At 49.8% G+C, this 20,082-nt stretch overlaps 1 protein-coding gene across 1 annotated transcript in view; it reads left to right on the top strand.

Annotated features, from left to right (window-relative positions):
* EEF2K (eukaryotic elongation factor 2 kinase) overlaps nucleotides 1-20,082 on the top strand; it is a 62,576-nt gene that overhangs the window by 34,638 nt on the left and 7,856 nt on the right. The window contains exons 4-16 of the mRNA XM_040458798.1: nucleotides 506-566; nucleotides 1,938-1,975; nucleotides 2,337-2,508; nucleotides 6,149-6,298; nucleotides 6,853-6,985; nucleotides 7,239-7,366; nucleotides 8,082-8,283; nucleotides 9,697-9,764; nucleotides 11,830-11,907; nucleotides 12,741-12,803; nucleotides 14,153-14,287; nucleotides 14,441-14,629; nucleotides 18,815-18,939. Of these exons, the coding sequence (XP_040314732.1) occupies nucleotides 506-566; nucleotides 1,938-1,975; nucleotides 2,337-2,508; nucleotides 6,149-6,298; nucleotides 6,853-6,985; nucleotides 7,239-7,366; nucleotides 8,082-8,283; nucleotides 9,697-9,764; nucleotides 11,830-11,907; nucleotides 12,741-12,803; nucleotides 14,153-14,287; nucleotides 14,441-14,629; nucleotides 18,815-18,939 (1,542 nt within the window). The remainder of the gene's footprint in view (nucleotides 1-505; nucleotides 567-1,937; nucleotides 1,976-2,336; nucleotides 2,509-6,148; nucleotides 6,299-6,852; nucleotides 6,986-7,238; nucleotides 7,367-8,081; nucleotides 8,284-9,696; nucleotides 9,765-11,829; nucleotides 11,908-12,740; nucleotides 12,804-14,152; nucleotides 14,288-14,440; nucleotides 14,630-18,814; nucleotides 18,940-20,082) is intronic.

Genomic DNA, 20,082 nt, shown 5'->3' with positions numbered 1-20,082 from the left:
CACACACACACACACACACACACACACACACACACACACACACACACCCCTGCCTATACCAGGACACAGGCCCAGCTACCTGGCTGAGCCTCACACAAGTGTCATCAAGATCAAGGGCACTTCCTGTCCTGGAACACGCCATTTGTTGTGTAGACGGGCTAAAACAAGGATATTTATTTTTTTCTGTCAGTTCATCCAACATGCATTTATTAAGGCTCCACCTGCACCAGGCCCTGCAGTAAAGAAAATGGACATGGACCTGCCTTTGGGGAGTTACAGTCCAGCAGGGGAGCCAGATGGGGAACGAGCCCACCCACAGCACAAAAAGTGCCCAGCAACACATTGGAGAGAAAAGGGAAGGAGGGCCACAGGGAGGCCAAAGGGAGGGCGTCCACAGACCCGACCTAGGAGGTCAGCTGGGCCTATGGGTTAAGTGGTCTTGATCCCAAGACCAGTAATAGGATCATGTGACAAACACTGTGCCCTGGGGTGGCTCTCTCTGCAGGTACAATGCTGTCACTGGGGAGTGGCTACAAGATGAAGTTCTGATCAAGATGGCATCTCAGGTGAGCCGTCCCCATCCCAGTGACGACAGGGTTGAGTGGGGATTCTTCGTGAGCGGACTTCTGTCCCTGTTCCCTCCCCTTTACTCTCACTATTGTTTTTACTTCGGGGCATTCTTTATATTGTTGTGTACTTATTTCATTTTTTATAACAGTTTTATTGAGATAGAATTCACACACTATGCTGCATACCCACTTTAAAGTGTATGGTTCAGTGGTTTATATAATATAGTCACAGAGTTATCCAGCCATCACCACGATCGATTCCAGAACCTTTCACCATCTCTAAAAGAAACCCTGTGCTTACCCAACAGCAGCCAGCCCCCTATCCCTTCAGCTCCCCCAGCCCTGGGCAACCACTAATCTGCTCTCATCTCTGTAGAATTAACCTATTCTGGACATTTTATATATTGATCATATATCAAAAGACGATCCTTGGCACTCTTGTCGAAAATCAGTTGACTGTAGATGTGTATGTCAGTTTTCAGAAATTACAGGCCACCACCTAAACCTAAGCTGTAAAAAGTGGCTTGCAATCATCCTTTTCGGGGGGGGGGGGGGAAAAAAAAAAAAGGAATAGACTAGAAAATAGAGCATTTCCTCCATTGTCAGGGGGAGGATGGTTTTGCAAAACTGTTTTTAGTGTATTACACACTCAGGAAAGGGTAAGGCTTGATGAGTTTCACAAAGTGAACACAGCACATAACGAGCAGCCCCCTGAAACCCACCTGCACCCCAGTCACTACTCCTTTACCCCAACGGTGAGCACGAATCCCGAACCTATCTCCCTGGATTCGTTTCACGTATTTGTGTATTTCCTATAAATGGAGCCACGCAGGGTGTATTCTTTTGAATGTGGCTTCTTCTGCTCAGCATTTCATCTGTGATGTTCGTACATGTTTTGGCCAGCTCTATGTTTCATAGAATAGTAGAAGAGAACAATAGAATATATTCATTCTTGTCGCCTGTAGTATTCCATCAAGTAGGGTAGACCTGATGGGTTTATCCATTACACTGTTAATGGACATTTAGGTTGTTTCCACTCATTTCCTGGTACAGAAAACAGAAAAGCAGGGCTGCAAAAAATTCTTTAACGTGCATTGTCCCCCGCGTAACGTCTTCACCCCCTGGGGGTTCTTCCCCTCATTGAGGGTAGGAGGAGGGTGGCCTTGTCACCCCCGAAGCCTCCAGGCTGAAAGTTCAGTTGGGCGTTAGTGCTGGGGTGAAGGAGGGAGGGCCCAGGGATTTTAGGATTGAGATGAGCTCCAGGCATTCATTTGGTGGGTGATGTCCACGGGGAAAATCTCTTCCTGACTCAGGATTGCTTCTGGGTGGGGCATGGGGACTGATAACCCTCTGTGTGGTGTCTTTCAGCCCTTCGGCCGAGGAGCCATGAGGGAGTGCTTCAGGACGTAAGTGACTCAGCCTGGTTCTTGGGGCCCTGCCCGAATTCCCTCAGGCTCCCAAGAGCAGGGGCAATGCAACAGTTCTGGCTGAGAAACTGAGACAGTGGCCTGTGCTTTTTATAGGCCAAGCCTCTCTGCTCTCCCTTGGACCACATGATGGGCCTGGCTATGGGGATGGTCTCGGGGAGGACATGGAATACCCCACTAACCTCTGCTCTGGTGTTTGGAGGCCAAAAGATGTGGGATAAGAGACCTTTAACAATGTCCCTTGGTCCCCTTCCCAGCTCTTTGAAGGGTGCTGTGAGTCAGGCTGGGTCCCTGGTGAACCCAGGTGCCCAGGTGGGTCCTCTGCTGCCTCTCCTCCCAGGAAGAAGCTCTCCAACTTCCTGCACACCCAGCAGTGGAAGGGGGCCTCCAACTACGTGGCAAAGCGCTACATCGAATCTGTGGACAGGGACGTGTACTTCGAGGATGTGCGTCTACAGATGGAGGCCAAGCTCTGGGGAGAGGAGTATAATCGGCACAAGCCCCCCAAGCAGGTATGTGACAGCCCTACCTGCCACCTTCCCACACAAGGCAGCCGGAGACAGTGACTGGAGACCAGGGCAACAGTGGTACCAGTCACAGGTTCCCTTCATGGTTTTGGTGGTGTTGTTTTGTTTAAAAAAATTTTTTTTAATGTTTATTTATTTTTGAGAGAGAGAGAGAGAGAGACAGCATGAGTAGGGACAGAGAGAGAGAGAGGGAGACACAAAATCCGAGGCAGGCTCTGAGCTGTCAGTGCAGAGCCCACCGTGGGGCTTAAACTCACGAACCGTGAGATCATGACCTGAGCTGAAGTCAGAGGCTCAACCGACTGAGCCATCCAGGTGCCCCTCCCTTTATGGTTTTAACAGTAGTTAATAATGATCATCATTTATTGAGCATGCTGGGCCAAGTACACTGTATGCAGACTCATTTGTTCCTAAAACCAGAGCATGGAGGTTATTTGAGATTAAAATGCTTTTATCCCATTTACAAATGGGATCTGTTAGTCAGGATTTTTGTTTGCATGTGTTAGAAACCCACTCAAATGGGTTTAATCCAAAAAAGGAAGTTTTGGCTTTATGTAACTGAGAAATAGGGCTGGCCACAGGTGTGGCTGGATCCAGGACCCAATAGGATGTTGAGAATCTCCCCTATCTCTAGCCGTGGTGTTCTTCCGTGTGACATCACTCACAGGCAGCTTCTGTTTGTAGTGATGTGTCGGCCACTAGCAGCTGCAGGCTCACTTTCTGTCTTCTCAGAAACCTTGGTGGGATATGACAACACTTGTTTTTGCAGAAGTTCCACTAAGTCTCAGAACTGGGTTTCATTGGCTCTGATTAGGTCAGGTGCCTATTGCTGAGCCAGTCATAATGGTCAGGGGAGGGAATATGCAGATTGGGGAGGCATGAGCCATGTGCTCATCCATAGAGGCAGCAGTGTGGGTCCTTCCCCTAGACTATGTAGACTGAGGCTGGTGGCTCCTAAGAAAAAGTAGAAGGAGGGGACAATGGATAGCATGTCTGCCTCTGGGGAGCCCCAGGCTCAAAGAGATTAAGTGACCTGTGCAAATGGTCAGGAATGGAGCCAGGGCTCAAATTCAGGCTTTCCAAGCCCCTGCCCATTTGGCTCCTTCACTGGAGCCCCCAGGGTGTTTACTGACCCCAGGCCTAGCAGAATTTCCTGTTGCCTATGGGCATTTGAGGAAATAGCGCTCCGTGCCTCTGCCCTGCCTAATTCGCAGCTCAGCTCTCCCGTTGTTTGAACACCTGCTAGACACAGGACACTATCTCCTGGGAGCTTTGGGAGAGCTGCACTTCCAAGAATCCAGCAGAATTTATTGAATTTATTGCTGTTTGCAGGGCCCTTGATTAAGCGCACTTGGGGTAAACACAAGAAACCACAGTCCCCACCCACGGGGGCTGTGACCACCTCACTGCATGCCATCCTGGCCTCCTTTCTCTTCCTTCCTAAGCTTGTTCCTGCCTCAGGACCTTTGCCCTGACTGTGCCCCCGGCCTGCATCATTGTATCCCCCACCCCTCCATCCTTGCATGATGAGCTCCTTCTAGTTCAAGTCTCAGCTCATATGTCACCTGCTCAGTGAGGCTGCCCCAGGACATCCTGAATGAAGTAGCCCTTCCTCTGCTGTCTTCCTCTGTCACATCATTCTGTTTGTTTTGGTTCCTTTTATTGGGAGCAGTTGGCGCCATCTGAAAGAGTCTTGTTTCTGTAGTTAATATTTTGGTTGCCTCTCTCCCCCAAGGACATGGATGTTACCTGTCTTATTTACTCTGTATCACAGTCCCTAGGGGGTCACTAAACAATGTGGTTGTTTGAAATGATAAGGGAGAAGGATGTAGTTGTTTGAGAAGGAACAGGCTGTTCCCTCCCGGCCACATCCCTGTAGTGAGCCCACTGGCCAAGCAGGTGGCCTTGCCATAGACTTCCTTGTAGGGATGGAGCCAGCATTTGGGGTGAGAACCTCTGAGAACTATCTGCTCCTTCCCTTTCAGCTGGTTCTCAGAACTGAGGCCAAGTTTAGGGCAACACTCAGCTCAGGGCCTCTTCAGCCTCTGCAGCTGTTGTCTGCCTGTCTAGCGACTCAGCCAAACGGTTCCTTGGATGGTTGTTTCCTTGGGAAACCCAGACCTGGATCCTTCTACGGTGGGTGTCATTGTGGGGGATGGGGAGCCATGGGGAGTCAGTGTCTCAGGTCTTACCAACCTCACTTTATAAACAATTCACAAGACTTACACGTTTCCTTCCCAATATTAGACATGTGCTTGTTAAAAGAAATTCGGCAAGGAATGTGTATAATTCCCCATTGCAAGGAGAGAACCACTGGGTATAGTTTGGTGTTTATCGCTCTAGAGTTATGTCTACTGGTAATGATAACATCAGCAAACGTTGACAGACTCTTTCACATATCAGCAGATTTCATTCTCACGCTACGTGTGAGATCCCATTCCACAGGTGAGAAAACGGAGTTGATGAACTGACTTGCCCATGTTCACAGTATTAGTGTGAGACACCTGCTTAGTTGCTTAGCATACAGACCCACAAATGTGTAGTAAGGCAAAATGGTTTCTTTCTCATCTGATGGTCCCATTTTGGTGGGGGGCTCAGGGTGGGCTGTTGCCTCACTTCTTTAAGTCATCCAGAAGCCTGGTTCCTTCTGTCTTGTTTTTCTGCCTTACCCCAGGGTGTGGCCCTGGAGCACATGGCCAGGTCGGCCTCACTGGGAGATGTCCACTCTGTAGCCTCAGGAAGGCCAGAGGAGGAGGGACAGGCTGGGGTTACATCATCACTACTGCTCAATTCCCATTGGATGAGCTTGGTCACATGGCCACACCTAGCTGCAAGGGAAGCCAAGTGATGTCATTCCTCCTGGACGGCTGTGCATTGTGTTGGAACTCAGTTGGGGGCTGTCTTAGTCCCTTTGTGCTGCTCTAACAGAACTTTTTTATTTTAAGTTTATTTATTTTGAGAGAGCATGAGCGGGGGGAGGAGCAGAGAGAGAGGGAGAAAGAGAATCTTAAGTAGGCTCCACACTGCCAGCTTGGAGCCAGACATGGGGCTTGATCCCACAAACCTCGAGATCATGACCTGAGCTGAAACTGACTGAGGTTGCTCGACTGACTGAGCCGCCCAGGCTTCCCCGGACTGGGCAACTTACAAATGACAGAAATTTATTGCTTACAATTTTGGAGGCTGGGAAGTCCAAAACCAAGGTGCCAGCCTGGTCACATTCTGGTGAAGTCCTCTCCTGGTTCATAGCCGGTGCCTTCTTGTTGTGGCCTCACATGGCGGAAGTAGCGAAGGAGCCCTGTGGTCACTTTTATCGGGACACCAGTCCCGTTCATGAAGGGTTCTCACTCATGACCTGATCCCCTCCCAAGGGCCCTGCCGAATAGCATCACCTTTGAGGGTTAGGACTTGAACATATGAATTTGGGGGAGACGCAGTTAAGCCATCACAGGGGTTTTCATTCTCAAAAGAAAAGGGGACAGTGGATTCTGGGGACACTTGGCCTGCAGAGAGCTGCTGACTGATGGAGCCAGGATTGGAGCCCAGGCAGGCGGCCCCTCCCAAGCATTCTGTGTCGGAGGCACTTGCCATCTGGCTCCTGCCTGAGCTGCTCCCCTCCCACCAGGTGGACATCATGCAGATGTGCGTGGTGGAGCTGAAGGACAGACCGGGCAAGCCTCTCTTCCACCTGGAGCACTATATCGAGGGCAAGTACATCAAGTACAACTCCAACTCGGGCTTTGTGCGTGATGACAACATGCGCCTGACGCCACAGGTGAGGCCCCTGGAGGGGCGGGTCCCTGTGGGCATGAGGTCTCACCCCGAGGGGGCCCTCAAGCCTCCCAGAGTGCCCCGAAGTCGATTCTGTAACGAGACATGCCAGCCAGCTTCTGTCCCTGCAGAATTAAACAGGGCTCCTCCTTTATCTCTTCCTCTATGCAACCTCTTCTTCTTCTTCTTCTTTTTTTTAATGTTTATTATTTATTTTTTGAGAGAGAGAAAGAGCATGAGCAGGGGGTGGGCAGAGAGGGAGGGAGACACAGAATCCGAAGCAGGCTCCAGGCTCTGAGCTGTCAGCACAGAGCCTAACGTGGGGCTCAACCATGAACTGTGAGATCATGACCTAAGCCGAAGTCAGACGCTTAACCGACTGAGCCACCCAGGCACCCCATATGCAACCTCTTCTTGCAGAGAAAGGCCCCACCATGGGCAGAGCTGAGGTGTTGCAGCCCCGCAGTGTGTGGCTGACGTGTGTATGCGTAGTCCACAGCCTGGTCTCTTGTGGTTGGTCACCTTAGTCTTCCTGTCTCCCCCGCACCCGACCCCCAGGCCTTCAGCCACTTCACATTTGAGCGTTCCGGGCATCAGCTGATTGTGGTGGACATCCAGGGTGTGGGCGACCTCTACACCGACCCGCAGATCCACACCGAGAAAGGCACTGACTTTGGAGATGGCAACCTAGGTAGGTGGGGAAAGCCAGCCCGTTTCCACGGAGACCACACTCCCTGTGCCCCCACATCTCTCAGCTCTCCCTGCACACGAGGAAACTGGCTGAGGTGGTAGATCGGCCTTTCCAAGATGGTGGGGGTGGAAGCTTGGGACGCCTGAGCCCTGCCACTTTAGTGCCTGCCCTTTCCGTGGTTTTGGTGCCCAGCACTGCCCCGTCCCTGTCACAAAGCAAGGCACTGCTCCAGACTCCCCTGCTCTGCCCGCAGGTGTCCGGGGGATGGCGCTCTTCTTCTACTCTCATGCCTGCAACCGGATTTGCAAGAGCATGGGCCTCGCTGCCTTTGACCTCTCCCCAAGAGAGAGGGACACTGTGAATCAGAACACCAAGCTGCTGGTGGGTGCCCAATGAGAGCCTGCTCAGGGGGACCGGGCCCTTCTTCTGCCAGGCAGTGAGCCGCGCTTCTCTGTGATGGCGGTCCAGGCCCTGCAATGCTTACTTGAAGAGTTTCAGGGCCAGAAGGATCTCAGCCCCATCCGTGGCCCTCATTCCTCCCAGGATCAGTGCACAAAGCCCTTCCGAGTGTCCCCGCTAACCCAGTACCTGGGGTCTGCTTGATTGGACCTATTTTGACCAGAGTGAAGAGCCCAAGTGTGTAGAGATAGTGAGGGAGGTGTGTGGTACATGTATTTGTGTGGCATGTTGATAAATGGCTGGACTAGACCTGGACCTGGCTCTTTGGGCACCTTGCTGTGTCCAGGATAGGCCCCCCGCTTTTACCGTGACCAGATGTAAGAGATTGTCAGGACAGACCAGCTTGGGATTCTGGATGTGTGGCCGCAGGTATGCCCCAGCTCAGGGCTGTAGAGTGTGGTTAACACTTTGGGATTGCTGGCTGGCTTTGAGCTCCTGCACCAGATGCCCCTTCTTAGAAGCCTTTGGGTTAATCCCCCGCTGGTTATTTTTAGATTTCCTGCCAGTCCCTAAACAGGCATGTGTGGGGGCCGTTGACTGAAAGGGCCTCAGGGTTTGGGTAAAGAGCACGCTCCCGGAAGAGCCCTTCTCTCCCCAGAGGGTTCCTGTGTGACATGGGTGTCTGTTAATTCTCCAGCAATCAGCCAAGACCATCCTGAGGGGGACAGAGGAGAAGTGTGGGAGCCCCCGAGTAAGGACCCTCTCTGGGAGTCGCCCCCCCCTGCTCCTTCGCCTTTCAGAAAACTCTGGAGATGAGAACATGAGTGACGTGACCTTTGACTCTCTCCCTTCTTCCCCGTCTTCGGCCACACCACACAGCCAGAAACTGGACCACCTCCGTGAGTGACGTTTTTGGTCCCTGGTAGTTGTGATTGGAGGGGACAGGCACCAGAAAGAACACAACTAAACTGGCTTTCGCTTATGTTAGGAAATCAGATATGCTAGTCAAAAAGATTCATGGCCCAGATGGTTGTATGAGTGAGTTTGTTTAATAAGTTTTCAAGACCCAAGTCTTCCGAATGCTTCAAAAACAGACCCTGTTTTAGATAACATTTTTTTCAGTGTGTTTCATGAAACTAGCAAAACCTTTACACCAAAATTTCACAAAACAGCAAAAAAAGAAAACTGCATTCCAACCCCACTTATAAAGATGCAATACAGAAATTCTAAATAAGGTATTAACAAAAACTGGTGGTGTCTTTGAAAGAATAGTCCGTCATTAATCAGATAGTGTTTTTGCAAGCATCTGAGAGTTGTTCAATATTAGGAAATCTGAACGACCTATGAATAGATCAGAGGAGGAAAACGGAATCATTATCCTCAAAGTTAAAGTGATAGAGTTTGCTGATAAAGCGGAGGGGAGGCACGGCTGACTCCAGGGTTTTGATCTGAAAAACTCTAAGGGTGGGGTGGCCATTTATTCAGCTGGGGGACGCTATAGAGGAACAGAAGAGGAAGATTTTAGTGTCCAATGTCAAGCCTTTTAGACATTTCCACTAGAAGACCTTGGGTATAGTTTGAAGCAGGAGTTGACAGGCTCTCCTTAGAAGGCCAGAGAGTAAATATTTTAGACTTTGGGGACCTATGGCTTCTGCATTAGCAGCGTGAATGTGGCCATCGACAGTATGTAAATGAGTAGGTGTAACTGTGTTCCAAGAAAGACATTAAATTTTCTATTTCATGTACTTTTCACATAAATTACTATTCTTTTAATTTTTCTAACCATTTTAAATGGAAAAACCATTCTTAAAAACCATATAAAGATGGCAACAAGCTGGATTTGGCTGTGGAAGCTCAGGGGAGGAGACAGAGACTGGGAACCACCAGGAAGGAGGTGGTTGGTTGTTAAGCCATCTGAGGCTTCTCTAACTTGTAGCTACTCATTGAGCCCCAGATATACAAATGGCCATTCTTCTTTCACACCTGCACCTCACTGAAGGCCAACTGTGGCCCAGGCACGTGTGCCTCTAAGCACGTTGCACAAGTTATTTGCATTACAGCCTTGAGGAGGCACGGGGGTGAAGCTACATGCTTAGGACCCCACAGCCAGCAAGTGGCAGACTGAATAAGTTCTTGAGGAAGAACTGTAGCCCTCCAGGTACTGACAGCTTTCTTCTCCCGTTTTTGCACCATTTGCAAAAAAATTTTTAAAAAGGCCTGGTGACAGGTGCGTTCAGTCCTAGATTGTAGTCAGTCTTTCAGACAGTTTTAATGGTAGAGCCAGTGCGTTATCTCTGTTTTCTCCTGCCCAGATTGGCCCGTGTTCAGTGACCTTGACAACATGGTACCCCGAGACCATGACCATCTGGACAATCACCGGGTAAGTTGGAGAGGGATCTCCCGGTCTGCTCTGGGCACTGCCAGGGGCCACAGGGAAGTGCGGATGACTCTCAGCCTCCTGCCCAGGGCAGTGGTGCCCTCTGAGAAGAGCTGGATCCATTGCAGTTCCCGGAGATGGTAGCAGAAGAGGAAATCCAAATTAGCAACAATGCAACCTTCTGATAAATGCTGAGCAAGCTCAGCCCTGGTGTGGTTTGGCCACATGTGTGTGGACAGCTGTCCTGGGGGGAGGGAGCTGTCCTGGGTTTCAGACGAGTGACTTATAGCACAATCCAGCGTGATGCCCTCAGGTTGGATAAACAGGACAGGTTTCCAACAGCTTCTGGGTGACTCTGCAGAAGCTGAAGGCACTGCATTTGCATTCAGGCAGACATATTACAGTGTCAAAGTAAAAACTCACGGGAATTTTAAAAACAGACTTTGAGAGGTGTCACCTGTGCCTAGACCTCAGGTGCACTTTAACTCGCACCCTGGGATTGCTCCAAAGGTTAAAGTTCACTCTTGACTGCTTTTCAGAGTTTTTGAGTGGAAGGAAAAAAATAAGCGTAAGACTGTTTCAAGAGTTTGATAGACACTCTATGCCTCAACAACCCGTGAGGTAGATATTATTTTTGATTCCATTTATAATAGATTTCATTCTGGAATTAGAATACATTTTAGAATTTCAGGGCGCCTGGGTGGCTCTGTCGGTTAAGCATCCAACTTCGGCTCAGGTCATATCTCACGGTCCGTGAGTTTGAGCCCCGCGTCAGGCTCTGTGCTGACCGCTCAGAGCCTGGAGCCTGCTTTGGATTCTGTGTCTCCCTCTCTCTGTGCCCCTCCCCTGCTCACTCTCTGTCTCTCAAAAATAAATTAAAAAAAAAAAAAAACTTAAAAAAATAAAATAAAAGATCCAGGCACACCTGGGTGGCTCAGTCCATTGAGGGTCTGACTCTTGATTTTGGCTCAGGTCATGATCCCAGGGTTGTGGGATCAAAGCCCCGTGTGGCACTCTGCACGGAGTGTGAAGCCTGCTTAAGGTTCTCTTTCTCTCCCCATCTGCCCCTCTCCCCAACTCTCTCTCTTTCTAAAATTAAATTTTTAAATTAAAAAAAATTAAAAGATCTGAAATAACTAAGACCTAATGCTAAGAGCAGACAAAGCCAGGTGACAGGTGCATAGGAGTTCATTTTATTATTCTCTGTTCTTAGAGGTATGTTTGAAATACTAATTAGTAGAACAAAGAAAGAAACAAAAGTGTGAGCCGAATAGTGATGCAGGTGACATGCAGAGATGGCCAGAACTGAACACTGGTAGACAAATGACTGAAGTTAGAGATTCCGAATTGTCCAGAAGAATAAAAAATGTGCCCCAGTTTTGGCAGAGGGCTCCATTGTAGTAAATACTGCACTCAGTGCTACATTTGTGTCCATGGGTCATACGTCATAAACCAGCCTTTGTTTTTCTGCCTGTGAGCCCCTCTTTTTAAAAAAAAAATTTTTTTTTAATGTTTATTTATTTTTGAGACAGAGACAGAGCATGATCGGGGGAGGGTCAGAGAAAGAGAGACAGAATCTGAAGCAGGCTCCAGGCTCCAAGCTATCAGCACAGAGCCCGATGTGGGGCTCGAACTCACAGACCATGAGATCATGACCTGAGCCAAGGTTGGACACTCAACCGACTGAGCCACCCAGGCGCCCCGAGCCCCTCTTAATAATAGATTGGTCTTCCTGTGGTCCATACTCTCCGTGAGTAACACCTCACTTCTTGCTCATAGCCCTTCATTGTAGGCCCTATCATGAATCCTCATGGATAAGGAAATCGCTGTCCGGGGTCCCAGCTGGCAAGTCACAAAGCTTAGACTTGAGCCCAGGCAGTCTGGCTTCAGAGCCCAAGGTCTTCGCCACTACTTTGTACGGTTTCCTTGTCACCCAATCGGCAATACAGAGGGAAGGGGATGTTACTTGAAGTGATAGGACAAAGGAGAGATAGCAAATGGCTGAGTGTCCAGGAGTAACCACCACTCAGAGGACCACTGAGACCCTAGGGCCATCTTCTCTCCACAGGACTCTGAGAACAGTGGGGACAGCGGATACCCCAGTGAGAAGCGGGGTGAGCTGGATGACCCAGAGCCCCGAGAACATGTAAGGAAATCCCCCCCAGGGAAATGAGACCAGAGTGTTCTGTTGCCTCATTGTCCAGGGGGACGGAAGGGTGGGGAGGAATGTGAGTGCGTTGTGAGAACATAATAGGTAAATTGATACCCAAGATCATTTCAGATAAAAATAAAGGCAGGGCAGAAGATAAAACAGGGTTACGGGGACCAGAAAGTTTAGTAAAGGGACAAGTATGGGCGATTACATAAGACTGAAAATGGCGGACAACTCTTATGAGGAAACTGGAATCTAGGGTGCTGGGTAATAGGCTGGAATGGTGTGGGCGGAAGGACGCCGTTCAATGCGTGGTGTTCTGGCCATCCTGGGGAGTGCGCTGGAGGACACTGGTGCGGGTGGCTCAGGCAGTGTCTGCCACTTAGAGGTTTTCCCATGTGCCAGAGTTGAATCTGAGCATCCAAACCAGTCTTGCTGAGAGCCCTTTGGTCTCAGCTTTGTTACTGCGAATAAAGACCTATTATGGGAGCTTTGGTAAGGGGAAGGAGGTTTTCTTGGTACTTACCTGCCACGATCCTGTGCCTTTGAGTCATTTCCATCTGTGCACACAGGGAGGGTGAGAGGAAGGCTGTGGGCACACCAGCACATTGGTCCTGCCTGTTACCCAGCATTCTCTCTTCTTGGCACATGAGTTCCAGCTGCCCCTCCTAGAGGCCAGGCCTGTCCCTTGGGAGCAGGGTCTCCTGGAGGGGGCTGAGCCTGTCCCCTAGGAGGAGAGTCCCCTGGAAGAGGGTCCCCTGGGGAGGAGAGCAGGACCAGTTCTTGGGAACTGCTCTTTGGCTCACTCTACCCTTCACCTCCCTCAGGGCCACTCAAACGGTAACCGGAGGTACGAGTCTGACGAAGACAGCCTGGGCAGCTCCGGACGGGTAATGCTCCCTGAGGCAGACTTGTCATGACCACGTGCTTGCCTTTTCCAGCCCCTGTTTCTCCTCCCTGGTGTCACTGCTGCCTGCCCAGGCGCCTCACACATCAGCTGAAGGAAGATTGTGCAAAGGAGCCAGTCCCCTTGGCAAATACTTTTGAGCCCCTGGACTGGGCGGGACACTGGGGGATCTGCGGAGAGGCATAGACACAAGTAGGATAGCCCACCCTGGAGGGGGCGCTATAAGGGCCACGGCTCACATGGTAAAGTAATGCCTGTGTATAAGGGCCTCAGAGAATTCATTCATTTACTTATCAACCACCCAGTGAGACAGGCTAATGTTATTCATCCCCATTTTACATACGAGAAAACGGGGCTCTTAAGCAGCTTTCCCCAGGTCACCCAACAAGTGTTTCTAACAAGCATCTTAGAAGCTCATTATCATCCGGCAGATGTGGGAAGACCAATCCTTGGGAACCCTTCCCTAGCTGAACCAGAAACACACGTTGAACCTCTCACCCTCTAGTCTTTGTGAGTCTCCCACTTGCCAGGTCCTTCCTCCTACTGTGGTCACATCTCCTCAAAGCCCATCTGCTCCCCCAGACTGGCCCCCTGTGGCACCTCCTGTGGGAGCCTTTCCCAGTTGCCTCAGCAGGCTTGACTCTTGCTCCGTCCAGAACACAGAGCATTTACCACGTGGTGTTTACCGATGGTGCAAGGTCTCAACACAGTGTAGAGCAGGGTGGTTTAACTGTGGTGCCATTGACATTCTGACATTCTGGGCTGGGCCCTTCTTTGTCGTGGGGGGTGCCCTGTGCATTGCAGGATGCTTAGCGCACATATATACACGCAGCTGCCTGGCTCGGTCCTGCAGGGACCTTTGGAAGAGGGTGTCTGTAGCTGGAGCATGATGTGTTTTCCAAACCTATTCCCCGAAGCTTCCTGTGGATGCACAGAGGAAAGCGAAGTGGATTTGCTGCAGGGTCTCGAGTCAGACTTTTCTGGCCCATCATGTGGGTCACTGGCCAAGGAGGCAGCTTACGGTCCAACCTCCCCAACCAAATCCTGCTTGATAAACGAGTGGGAAACACTTTGAACTGCTGCAGTCCATTCCACTGGCCTTTGTGTCCTCGTGCTATAATATTCCCTCAGCGCCCGTAAATTGGCAGGATTTGAGGGATTAGAAATGGAGCCGTGTTTGTCCAAGAAAATTTGATACCTTAAGGGTTCGCCCCCTGCATCTTGCCAGCCAGGCTCACGCGGTAGGAGCAACTGACGGCTGGTGGTGGGGCCTGCGTCCCCAGCCCCTCATTCCCTGGCCTGTAAACTTCCATGCCCGGTTCCCTCTTTCAGGTGTGCGTGGACAAGTGGAATCTCCTCAACCCCTCCCGCCTCCACCTGCCCAGACCTTCCGCCGTGGCCCTGGAAGTACAAAGGCTTAACGCTCTGGACCTTGAAAAAAAAATCGGGAAGTCCATTCTGGGGAAGGTACGGTGATGCCCGCTTCAGAGCCCTTTTTCCGCTGACCCAGAGCCCAGCTCACGCCTCTGCTCCGCTAATCGCTTCCTCCCGCAGGCTGGCTGGGCGGCCCTGGGTGCTTCTGCCCAGGCAGCTGGGCCAACTGCCAAGTCTGTGTGGTAGGTCCATCTGGCCATGGTGCGCTACCACGAGGGCGGGCGCTTCTGCGAGAAGGACGAGGACTGGGACCGCGAGTCGGCCATCTTCCATCTGGAGCACGCGGCCGACCTGGGCGAGCTGGAGGCCATCGTGGCCCTGGGGCTCATGTGCTCACAGCTGCCCCACCACATCCTGGCCGACGTCTCTCTGAAGGTGAGGGGCGGCAGGGACCCAGTCATGGGTGGGAGGGGGTGCTCAGTCATCGTCCTCTCCATCCTGCAGGTTTGTGCATGCCCCGGAAACTTCTGAGCCCCAGTGTGGGGCCAGGCACTTGCAGGTTAGCTGAAACTGGTAGGACTGGGATGTGCCACTGGGGAACGAGTGCAAGGTGACAGTCATGATTCCAGGCGATTATGACATGGCATGATGGGAAAAACAGAAAGTAGTGGTGGAAGCAGATGGGAAGGGCCCCGAGTGGGTTTCACGGGGTCGGTGAAACGCCTGATGGTGGGTTCCATCTGTATCCTTGGTGGTGAGAACAGAGCCCGATGCCCAGTACATATTCAGTGTACATTTGTGGGACGGATGAATGAGGTGACCTCTGAGTTAGGCCTAAAAGCTGAGTGGGAGTGAGCCAGGCAGAGTGTGGGAGGTGAGCTGTCCAGGCAGAGGGGGCAGAGGTGACAGGATGGTCAGAACTGGAACTTCATTCATTTGCCACTGATGTGAGCAACTTCTTTGCTGAATCAGATAATGGTTTTAAACTACTGAAACACAGGGGCACCTGGGTGGTTTAGATAGTTGGTTAAGCGTCCAACTCTTGGTTTCAGCTCAGGTCATGATCTCATGGTTCATGGATTCAAGCCCCACACTGGGCTCTGCACTGACAGCGTGGAGTCTGCTTGGGATTCTGTCTCTCTCTCTCTCTCTCTCCCTCCCTCCCTCCCTCCCTCTCCCTCCCTCCCTCTCTCTGCCCCTCTCCTGCGCACCCTCTCTCAAAATAAACTTTAAAAAAATACTGAAAAATGTTTCTTCAATTTCCTGTGCTAGTCACAATGTCATGTTTACAGATGTGACACACTTGTAAATTTAATCTGCATTATTAATGTTTTCTCCATCCCTTGCTTTCCATCAAGACCATTGAAAAGAATAATCAAAGTCTGATCTGTAGGTGGGCGCCTGCCTGGCTCAGTCAGAAGAGCATGAGACTCTTGATTTCAGGGTCATGAGTTCAAGCCCTGTATTGGGCATTCAAAGCCCCATGTTGATCGTAGAGCCTACTTAAAAAAAACAAAAAAGAGGGGTGCCTGGGTGGCTCAGTCAGTTGAGCATCCAACTTCTGCTCAGGCCATGATCTCATAGTTGGTGAGTTCAAGCCCCACATCGGGCTCTGTGCTGACAGCTTGGAGCCTGGAGCCTGCTTCAGATTCTGTGTCTCCCTCTCTCTCTCATGCTCTGTGTCTGTCTCTCAAGAACTAAATAAACATTAAAACAATTTTTTTTTTTTAAAAAACCCTCTGATCTGTACTATTTTCCACTTTCTGTGACGTAAGTGTGACTACGGTGCCATTTTCAAGGCACGAATACATCATCACTGAATCTGGATTTGGAAAGAAATGTACGGTATTTCTGTCGTATAGATTCAAGAGACCAGTGGTTTTCAACCAGTCATTCTGCTGTTCCTTCTCCAGGGGACCCTTGACAATGCCTGGAGACATTTTTGGTAGTCAAAATATTGGGGTTGCAACTGGCATCTAGTGCATAGAGGCCAGGGATGCTGTTCAACATCCTACCATACACAGGACAGCCCCCCACAGCAGAGAATTATTTGGTCCAAAATGTCAGTAGTGCAAGGTTGAGAAACCCAGAAATAGACATAAATAATCTGAAGAATATGGACAACAGGACATCATAGTTAAAATAAGTAGAAAGTCATGAGTTTAAAAAAAAAAAAAGTCATGAGTTTTGAGTATTTGTTGCCTTTGTTTTTAATATAATTCATTTAATTGTAAGTTTATGTAATTTTTAATAATGACTGTGTTTTACAGTCGGCTTGCAAAATCCCCGATAATTTCATGGTCAGTTCTCCTGAGCCCGGAGAGCCGGCTCCAGCATACTGCTGCCTTTGGCCTGTTCCCCCAGCATCTGCCACAGAGCCTGGCACTCTGTGTCCAGAGAGGACACTCAGAAGGATTTGAGGCCTGAATAAAGTAATCCCAGAGCCCGGCATGAGTGGTGAGGGACCAGGACTGGGGGGGAGGAGATCTTCTTGTGACCTCAGGCTGTTTACACAAACCACACTCTGGCAGCTTTGTAAAGGGATTTACAAGCCATTTCAGATTCCTCTCTCACCTGTAAGCCTCTCAAAGGCCTTTCTCCGGAGGATAGACTCTGGCAGCTTTCCCTAGCAGGAGTGTGGGTGGACGGTTAGGACAGGGCAGGCAGGGAGGAAGTAAGCTGTGTCCCAGCAGGCTTATGGCTTAGCAAAAGAAATGATGGGTGTGTACCCTGAGAAGCCGCTATGTGCCCTAGAAACCCCATCACCCACTTTCTCCACTGCCCCCTCCTTTGGGACTTTTGTTTGTTTTCTTACTAACACATGCATGAATTTAGCACATGTTTTTTGAGAGTCTCCAACACTCTGGGCACCATCCTAGGTTCCTGCTCTCATGGAGTAAACTTTTCAAATGGAGAAGGATATAGTACAGATCATAATTAACAAAAATCTTTCCAACAGAATTAAAAATAACTAGCCTTTATTGAGCACCTCCCATGCCAGGCATTGTTCTATTGTGCTGAGGAGAAAATACCAGACAAGGTGATTGAGAGTGACCGGAGGGGCTTCTCGTATTAGGACAGAGTTCTGGCTCCAGGGGAGGCTGAGAAACGTAGCCTGTAGCTAGTCAGCCACGTGCTGCCCAAAATATGGTGGAAGACAATGGATATGGAGACAGCTGGTGGTCCCTGCCAGGCTTTTTTTTTTTTGGTTTTTTATTTATTTTGAAAGAGAGAGAGCGTGAGCAGGGGAGGGGCAGAGAGAGAAAGAAAGCATCCCAAACAGGGATTTGTCAGTGCAGAGCCCGTGGTGGGGCTTGATCACAAGAACCCTGAGATCATGACCTGAGCCAAGATCAAGAGGCAGATGCTTGAACAACTGAGCCCCCGAGGTGCCCTCCCCTCCTATACTTCTTGAAGCCTGGTGGTTGAGAAGGGCCTCATGGGCTGATGTGAGGGTTTTGGGTTTGTCTCTGAGTGGGGATAAGAAGCCATGGGCAGCTTTGATAAAGTAATGTGACCTGACCTGGTCTTTAAAAGCATCCCTCCGGCTGCTGCTATGGGATGGATGTTGGGGGAGCAGAATGGAAGCAGGTGGTGCACTGTCGGTGGGAATGTGAAATGGTGCAGCCACTGTAGCCCCTCCAAAGGCTAAGTAGGAGTTAACATGTGACTCGCAATTCCGCTCCTAGCTATCTACCCAAGAGAATAAAAACACACATACATCCACGTGAAAACTTGTAACAGATGTTCATAGCAGCATTATTCATTATTCAGCCAAAAGGTGGAAGCAACCCAAACATCCACCAACTGATGAATAAAATGTGATCTGTCCATATGATGGAATATTATTTGCCATAAAAAGAACAAAGCACCAACCTATTAAAACCTTTATGTGAAGTTAAGCGAGTCACAGTAGACTACGTACTATATGATTGCATTTATATAAAGTGTCCAGAATAGAGAAATCTCTAGAGACAGGGGGTAGGCTCATGGTTACTTAGGGCTGGGTGGGATGGGGCAACTGGGACGTGACAGTGAAAGGGTATGGTATTTTGGTTTCTTTTTGGGCTGATGAAAATATTCTGAAATTGATAATGGGGATGGTTGCACGTTCTGTGAATGTACTAAAACCCACTGAATTGAGTGCTTTACATGGATGAATTGTATGGTATGTGAAGCATACCTCAATAAAGCTGTTAAAAACTTTTTAAATAAAAAGTTTAAAAAAACTTTTTAAAAATAAAAACTTTTAAAAAATGTTTATTTATTATTTCTGAGAGAGAGAGAGAGAGGGAGAGTGAGCAGGGGAGGGGCAGAGAGAGAGGGAGAGACAAAATCCCAAGCAGACACCACACACTGTCAGTGCAAAGCCTGATGCGAGGCTTGAACCCACAAACCATGACCTGAGCCGAAATCAGGAGTCGGGATGCTTAACTGACTTAGCTACCCAGGCGCCCCAGAATAAAAACTTTTTAAATAATGGAAGCAAGGAGCCCTATTGGAGGCAAGAGATGATGTGGCTGTTTGGAGGAATCAGAGCAGTGAGCAAGAGTGGGCTAAGCTTCCATTCCTCCCTGCCTCATTTCCGTTTCTCTCCCCCTCTTTGGTCTGTATTGACAGGAAACAGAAGAGAATAGAACTAAAGGATTTGATTACTTACTGAAGGCAGCTGAAGCTGGTGACAGACAGTCCATGATCCTGGTGGCTCGGGCTTTTGACACTGGCCAGAACCTCAGCCCAGACAGGTACCGTGGCTGTCGCTCAAGTGGAGCTGGTGGGAACCTGGGCCACAGGCGGGGACTTCCCCCTCAGTATCAGCACAGACCCAGGTTCCAGGCTCAGCTCCCCCGGTCCCAGTCCCCTACTGTGGACAAGTTATTTCACTTGTGGACCGGTGATCTCAGTGTCTTCATTGTGTGAAATGGGGATAATTATATAACCTGCATTCCAGGGTGGTTATGTGAGGGTTCATTGACATGATGCCTGTAATCCTCTCCGAGCCTGGCAGATAAAGCAGGGACATCCCAGCCATTCTGCCAAGAGATTTGCTTTAGGTCCAGAGTGGTTGTCCCTAGATGTTAGGATTATGGGTGACTTTAGTTTCCTCTTTCTACTTTTATTTTTGTGATGTTATTTTTCACTTCTGAGAGGGAGAGCAGGAAAGGAAGCAAGATCCCCTGGAGATTCAGGCCTGGTGTGAGTTTCCAGAGTGGCTCTGAGTCTCCTGAAGGCTCCCCCGCTGCAGGTGCCAGCACTTTCCCAGCTGTCCCTCCGGCTGCGGTGCCAAGACTGGTTTCTGCAGCGGAGGGCAGGAGGTGTGGCCCCGCTTCATCTCATCTCCTTGGCTTAGCCAGTGGGAAGTCCCAGAAGTCCCAACGGTGGAGATCCTTTGAAGGAATTCAACTCGTAATGCGACCCCTTGCTCAGCCTCTGGCTCCCACTGGATTTCAGCTGTTCCTACTGTGCTCAGGGGCCCATGGCTTTCTGGATGGGAGCAGGGTGGGCACTATGATTATCTAAACCTGCAGGGTTGGAGCAGCCTGGAAGTTTCTTCCTCTTTGGGTTGAGGTCTCATCTTTTCTGGCTTCCTTTAAGGAAGGTCAGGACTGTGGCTGCATCGTGTCAAGCTCTCAGTGTCTAAAATGTCTCCATTTGTGACATCTCACCTCTACTACATATCATGCGTCCACAATTTTATTAGATACCTAGTGTGACAATCACGTCCCCTTCTTTTTCGACTGTACCTTCGTATCTGTGATTTTGAGAGATCTGAGATCTGTGATCTCACTGAGAACAAGAACTGGGGTCTCCTGCATCTCTATAATCCCAGCGCTTAGCGCAGGGCCTGGCTTACTAGTTGTTTGAATAAACGAACCCACACTTCTCTC

The sequence above is a fragment of the Herpailurus yagouaroundi genome, unplaced genomic scaffold (genome assembly GCF_014898765.1).
Source record: "Herpailurus yagouaroundi ecotype Mexico unplaced genomic scaffold, PumYag 222, whole genome shotgun sequence".
Classification (NCBI taxonomy): Eukaryota; Metazoa; Chordata; class Mammalia; order Carnivora; family Felidae; genus Herpailurus; species Herpailurus yagouaroundi.
The sequence above is the reverse complement of the archived record's forward strand: the minus strand, read 5'-3'. Positions and strand labels throughout refer to the sequence as shown.